General features: G+C 46.3%; 1 protein-coding gene across 7 annotated transcripts in view; it reads right to left on the reverse strand.

Moving 5' to 3' along the window:
- LOC137643962 (protein abrupt-like) overlaps nucleotides 1–7,500 on the reverse strand; it is an 88,855-nt gene that overhangs the window by 43,038 nt on the left and 38,317 nt on the right. For all 7 annotated transcript variants that reach the window (XM_068376781.1, XM_068376779.1, XM_068376775.1 and 4 more), the window contains exons 2-3: nucleotides 6,524–6,907; nucleotides 6,146–6,337 (exon numbers count right to left, since the gene is read on the reverse strand). In XM_068376781.1, the coding sequence (XP_068232882.1) occupies nucleotides 6,146–6,337; nucleotides 6,524–6,709 (378 nt within the window). In that variant the 5' untranslated portion in view covers nucleotides 6,710–6,907. The remainder of the gene's footprint in view (nucleotides 1–6,145; nucleotides 6,338–6,523; nucleotides 6,908–7,500) is intronic.

Below are 7,500 nucleotides of genomic sequence, written 5' to 3' on the forward strand. Positions count from 1 at the left end.
GAAACTTCCTGCTGGAGGAGTGAACGGGAACCTGGAAGTAGGCATCCTTGAGATCCAGGGACATCATGAAATCCCCTTCTCTCAAGGCTGCCAGAACCGACTTCGGCGTGTCCATCTTGAAGGGTGTCTTCTTGATGAATTTGTTCAATGCAGAGAGGTCGATTACTGGTCTCCAACCTCCTGTCGCTTTCTCCACCAGGAAGAGTCTGCTGTAGAATCCCGGCGACGGCTCGTGCACGGGTTGCAGGGCTCTTTTCTCCAGCATAACTTCCACCTCTGCCTGTAGAGCTGTCTTCTTCTCCGAGTCGTTGGGAGCTAACCATACCCCTCGGTGATCAGTGATCAGCGGGGGCGGCTCTGACAGGAAGGGAATCCTGTATCCCTCCCTGAGAACAGTAACCATCCATGGGTCCGCCCCGTTGTCCCGCCATGCTTGCCAAAACTGTTTGAGGCATCCCCCCACCAGGGGTGTGGGAAGGTGTAGGGGGCCTCTCTCCCTATTTCCTTCTAGGAAGGCAGTTTGACCGGCTTCTCCTTGACCCGGAGAACTTAGGTCTATAAGAGGTTTGGGGTTGAGCACCACTCCCCCTGGAGGGCCGCGGAGGCTGGTGCCATAAAGAGGTGGATGCTCCTTGCCTAGCTGGGGGAAGAGGCGGGTACGCCCCGTCCGCCGGAGGTCTCCTCGCAACGGGCCGCCTTGGCAACTGCTGCCTGGGCTCGGCTGGCACCTTCAATCTGCTGACTCTCTCCATCGTCTCTGCTACCGTCTGAAGAGGGAACACCGTCTTGGCCCAAACGGGAGAGTTTATAAGGAACTTTGCCTTTCACTCGGGGAACCTGCGGGAAAGTCTGTTTAGGATAGTATCCCTTCTCCTCAGAACCCAGTTGGCTGTCTGGGTAAGGGACTGGTGTATCAGAAATTTCATGGCTTTACCCCCCGAGCAGATCAATTCTTTCAGAAGGGCCTGATTGTCTGGCACTACAAGGTCATATGAGATCTGAAAGTCCGCCAGTGTAAAGGCCCACCAATCCAGCCTAGAGGTGACGTTTACGACGTCCTGAGCGATGACCTCCATCATGGCGGCCTCCGCTGGAGAGAAGACCACCTGCGCGCTAAGGCTACGTTCGTCCGAGTTGCCTTGGTTCAGTGTAACGACCACTTCTTGTACCGTGCGGAGCCCTGAATGGTGACTGTCCGGCACGTAGAACTTCCTCTGGGTCTTCAGACCCGGTAGAAGTTTGCCTGCCCTGTGATCTCAAGGAATTCTCCGGGGCTGAGACGTACAGGTCCACGTGTTCCATTCCTATGGCAACATCGAGGGCTAAAGGCAGGGTCAAGGAAGGCTTCTTCTGCACAGGATCCTCCACCATCCTGCCCAGACCCGAGAGCCAAGTTCGCGCAGCCGTTGGTTGAGGTTCGTCCAACCTACGGTGCCGTCGGATGAAAGCAAGCACCTTACGGTAGGACAAGACCTCCCCCACCGAACACTCACCCAAGTCAATTAAAACGTCCACTAACCGTACCTGCGCGTCAGCAGGTACCTCGAACACGGAGGGATCCGTGGGCATGGAGGCATCCCGTTCCTCCTGGTAGGATGATGGAGCGGGCGCCTCCATCACGGGTAGAGCCTTCGGGGCGAAGGTAGCCGTCATGGGTCTACCCCCTCCCGGGCTCACCCGGATGGCGCTGGATGATGGTCATGGCAGCAGCGAATCCCGAAACTTGGCCGGAACAGCTATGGCCAAAGAGTCTTGAGTAACGTTACTATGCTGAACCCGTGGGATTCCTCCGCACACAGGTGGAGCCGCCGACTTTCTAGGCCGGGGCAGCAACGAGTGTGCCAACAGCTGGCCCCTACGAGCGGACAGAGCCTAAGAGACACTGTATAAGGCAACGGGAGCGGCTCCAGCAGCCACCAAGGCAGGCACTGGAGCGGCAACCGACCTGCTGGATTCCCTAAGATGTCGTACCACCGTGACATACCTATTCCTCAGCGATGACCACCTTCGGTAGTCTCTCCTCGAGGACCTCGCCCTCTTCCTGGGCTGACTGTCGCGTGGGCTCGATCTCCTCCCCCTAAATCGTCTCCGTCTCCGTCTCCTCCTCCTCCTCCTCCTCCTAGAGTCTCGATCGCTGTAACCATCCAACGAATAGGAGTCGTAGGAGAAGTCGTCATTGGAGTACGAGGAGTCTGAAACTTCCGACTCTACCACGAGCCTCCTGGGGGTCCTGGATCTGGAACTTGGGGTTACCAGCTCCATGAAGTCCGGCGGGAGCGTGGCCGATGGTGCCGTGGGTGAACGGGTGATGGGACGACCATCGAACCAACTTTCGATGTCCTCCTCCAACCTCAAGGGGGACCTGAAGGGCATCCTTGGGGCCCTCCAAACGATGGAGTCAGGGTCCGAATCGCCCTTGGGTCGCTTACCAATGTCCTGGCCACCCCCGGAAGATGCGGCACCTGAAAAGCACTTCACGGGCGTGGGGATGGGCACTGAAACGGGGCCCCCCACCCTGGATCCACACTTAAGACGGGTCCTGCGGGCACCAGGACTTCGTCTAAAGCACACACTTCCACCACTTTAGCAGACCCCTCACTTGTCTGCATAGACCTCTTCAACACAGAATCCCCCACATTAGACTCATAGGGAACGGCAATGAGCCGCTTCCCCGAAACGGACTTACCTAGTCCCCTACCCTGGGTAGGGGAAGGCGAAGGAGAACCTCTCTCCGACAGGACCGACGGCGACGTCACCAGCGATGAAAGACCCGACTTCTTAGGCGACCTCTTAGAAGCCTTTTTCTTTTTCTTGGCGAAAAGAGCCCATTGGAGCTCCGGTCATGATTCACACTCCGGGCATTTGGACTCCGGGGAACACCTCTTCCCCTGACACGAGGACCACAGGGTGTGCGGGTCGACCCTGGGCGGCGAGAGCCATGGCCCGCAAGACTTACCAGCTTGAGGCCAAGGATAGCGACGCCGAGGTTCCATGGCAAAAGCGAACACAAACGACACAAGGACACAAGGGAAAGGTGAGGAACACAACGGGAACACATGAGACACAAGGGAAAGGTGACGAACACAACGGGAACACATGAGACACAAGGGAAAGGTGACGAACACAACGGGAACACGTGAGACACAAGGGAAAGGAACACACGGGAACACGTGGGACAAGGGAATAGAACACAAAGTAACACAAGGTGAACGGCCGGGATAAGCGAGAGAGAGAGCGGCGAGATGTTATCTACACCGCGACCAGAGGCTTACTGGATATCAAGCATGGCTACGCGTGTGACCTGGGTCGTACCTGGGCGAGTATCCTTACGCCCTGGAACGCCCTTGAGAGGCAGCGGAGAGGGGGGCAACTACGCAAAATTCTTGGTCAGATTGAGAGATCCCAGACTCTCCTAAGAAAGTAGTTCGAGGTAAGTACTGTCGGTTAGAACAAATAACCATTTTCTTTGCAAACCCAAATATTTCAACAATTTCCTTTATCAGACCTTCAAGAACATTTTCAAAGTGCAGCACCACCTCATTTAAAGCTTGTTGTTGCTGATGAAAGACCAATAAACTCCCATAAAGAAACACAAATATATCAGAAACACAAATGACAGAAGTCATGAGTTCTTTTTCATTATGCCCTCAGAGGATTATAATACATTGTAGGCATTCAATCAAAATTTGGAGGAAAAAACAACGAATGAAACCAGTTTTAAAATATTTTGAAGAGTTCATCCAAGGACCAAATAACAGATTTTGACTTTAGCTGAATAACTAGACAAGAAACTGAAACTTGATCAAAGAATGATACTTGTATTCATTAGGCAGAAGCATGTCCCAACTCGCCACTAAAAGTTTATAGGTGTCATATATTTAAAGCTACAAATCAATTCCTACCAAAAACCTAATATATTATGGTAAACTACACAAGCAAGTAATCATCTACTTTGTATAAGAACCAAGAACTTCAACTAATTTCTTGTTTTTTTTTTTTTGTTAGCATAATGTCAGTACTCACACAATGACTAGAAAAGTCAAAGGTAAAAGAAGTTCTTGCATAAACTAAAAACATTAAAAGACAGGTTATTGATCTCTCAGGTGGAAGCAATTAAACAGGGGTAGAGGATGAGAGATGAAGTTAATGAAAAGACTGTGTCTAGCTCTACCAAATAATTATTGGGAGACAGGATCTCTATAGAGGGAGTAATTAATATAATATAAAGAGGTTAATCAATGAAAATCTACAAGAGGCTCTGGTTAAGGAATGAATTGAGAAATGATTGTTATATGGACTGTGTCAAGCTCAACCAAAGGAGTTACAAGGAGGCAGTCAAGATCTACCAAAGTAATTAATATGGAACATGAAGGAAATAAGGGGGCTGTGTCAAGCTGTACCAAAGAATTATCAGGATACAGTACATGATTTTAATGAAAGAAGTGAATCAAGCTCTAGCCAGGTAATTATTTGGAGGCACGAGATTAAGGAAGGATGCATGTACAGTATGAAGAAAAACTAAGACCCACACTGGAATCAGTATGGTGAGAAGAAAAGAAACATAGGAATTCCAACACTATACACCCAATTGATACTAAACCAGTGTTCTAACACCATACCTCAATAATCTGGTGCTTTCACATCAGATGGCATTACTTTGCAGTTAAAAATCCTGAACTAGCATGTCACTTTAGATGGCAAGAACAAGGCGATGAGACACTTAATGAGAAGTTACTGAAATCCTTACAGGAATGCCAACCTGCAAGTATACAGCTACAAAATATCCTGATGCACTGGAACATGCAATAGCAGAGGCTGCAGCTGTAGGTACAGCTAAGGCACCTGATATGGGGCATAAACAGCGGTTTGTTGCAGTCATCATTAGACAACTTTTGAAACTGTTTATTCTTAAAAAGCTGCCCCACAGGCATTTCTACCTATATTACTCACAAATACAGTAATTGCTTCTTACCCAATACAGTACATTAATTCTTAAGGACCTAATAATAGGATAGATTAAAAAAATATTGCAGATTGACAAAATCTTTCATGAATTTCTAATGCAAATTTTTCATTACCTTAGTTCAAAATAAATTGCACATGGGTTGGGTTATGAAGGGGGCATACAATACAAATACCCCCCACATTACTAAGGGTAACATCAGTAGGACTAATTATCTTATCCTTTTTATTATATGCTGTACAACAGTCAGTGGTGAAAGGCTATAATAAAAGGGGAGTATATTTGGACTTTTTGCATATATATTACTGTACACCAGCTTCTATCAGCAAGGATAGAATGAAAGGCCCAGTCTAGTTGATTGCAATAACATTATGGCTAGGTAAGCATCAAGGCTAAGTTAATCAGGTGAGGAACTATGTTTGATACAAGATATCAAACCTCTACATCTAAGAAAGAAGGAAGCTCATGAGAACTAACTTTTGAGAAAAATAAATGTATGGCCACTTGCAATGGCAATTTGACAAGGGCAACAAAACTAAGGCTAAATATTTTAGGTCAAACTAATGAGAAGTCCTATCAATCAGTCTGGAACAGATAATAAACTGGCCTTGAAATCCAAATACAAAAAAATATTTAGGGTTCTTATGACCATTTTACAACAAACTTCAAAAGAACTCCCAAGTAGACACAGTGGGAAGAGGGAAAAGAAACAGGCAAATTGAGAAACAAAACAGGAGTAGATTAGTAGCAACAAATGAAAACTTGATTTATGATAACAGAGTTGCATCACTTCAAAACAAAGGTGGTATCATTACAAGAGGCACATCTGCTGAAATGCTGCCACACTTTTTAAATGTTGGTTAAGGGCTGATATCTAAATTGAGTAAATTCAGGCTCCATTAAAATGGGTACCTTGTACTTCATATGAACAGTAAGCTTGAATTATTGGTTCAGCATCTGCGTAACCAACTTTCAACCGATCACAAATTAGGAGGCCTTTGATAGATTACAGAGTATGGAGAGGAAGAGAAAAAATTGGAAGTAACATACTTTTAGGCTAGCATCATAAGGTACGAGAAATACGACAAAAACTAGGAGCATTGCTCTCTTTAAATTATGAGAAAAACCATGTACAGTTAGAGACATACTATATTGGAAAAAAAAATAAAAAAAGATCCTTACTCCTAATTGATCCATGTCATCTGAAGAACCTGCGAGTCCACGGATCTTTAGGTTTTCTGCAGTTCTGAGGAAGGCTGCCAGCTGGTCTTGAGCGATGCTAACTTCACCATTGTACATAAATTCAAGTAGTCTTTCTAGTTCTACATGACCCACATCTTTTAGGATAACTATGGGGTGCTGGCACGGGTTGGCCTGTAATGAAAGCGAGAATATATTTTTTTGAATACAGCAAAATCCATATACAGTAATTCTCTTCATAGATCTTGAATAGTAGCTCCCTATTTCTTAATAAAAATCATAAGCACATTCTAATTTTTATAAAGAAAAACAAGAATTTCAGTCATTTGAAATATAAAACCTATAGTTAGAAGGTCATACCCTAAGAAGAGCCCGGAAATATGGAGAGCACGCAGAAAGCACCATCTTGTGGGCCGAGTAGGAGTGACCATCACAGGCCACAGTAACATCAACAAAATCCTCCTCGTCCCTCAGTGACTGAAATGCTGTAACAATTTTGACTGTGTAGTCATTCCAACGTAATGAGTAATGCTGTTCTGACCCCATGTTGTCCTAGCTGTTGTGGTGTCGCTGAAGTCCTGAAGTTGGATGTCTTCTGAATGCCAACACCGTCATCCGTCTCCCCTCCTTCTCCACCTCCCTCCACCTCCCCCTACTGCTGTTGCTCCACCTACTGCCACCTGCTGCTGCCTGCCCGCCGTCCTGCTGCTGGACGCTGCCTATATGGCACCACCACCCACACACCTGCAAAGAAAAATTTATGTAAAAATCAGAATTGTATCCATGACTTTTGGCACATCAAATAAAGACACTCCTACAAACAAGAAATAAGTTCCACTGCAGGAACATAGTGTACTGCCATTCTTAAGAGTTATACACAAGAATGTGTGCACCGACTGCAATGTAAATCACCATTATCATACCCTCTCTATATCAGCTCATTGTTCTCATCATGTTTTAGATTATCTGGCAATATTGACCAGGTACTGACCAACTCTTGCTATTATTGCAATTGGTATGGAAAGTCTATAAGAACTTGTCTTTATGAGCTAAGTGTGGATTTTGCAGTCACCAAAACAATCATCTTATGGCACCATAAAAGCCTATCATTAGTCCTTCCCTTTGCGGATTTAAACGTGAAACTAGTTCTCTCTACTCTGAATTCCTGGCCTCTCATCAGGTCTAACTAGGCGTTCATCTACCCTCTCTTCTTTTTTAATAATTTCCTGAAAAGTTGTTGTCCTGCCACTTCCATATCTACAGCTTTTCGAGCCAGATGTTTCTCAGCCCCTCTATCCCAAATCCATAACAGTTTGATGTTTTCTGGGGTTCTCAGT

The sequence above is a fragment of the Palaemon carinicauda genome, chromosome 7 (genome assembly GCF_036898095.1).
Source record: "Palaemon carinicauda isolate YSFRI2023 chromosome 7, ASM3689809v2, whole genome shotgun sequence".
Lineage (NCBI taxonomy): Eukaryota > Metazoa > Arthropoda > Malacostraca > Decapoda > Palaemonidae > Palaemon > Palaemon carinicauda.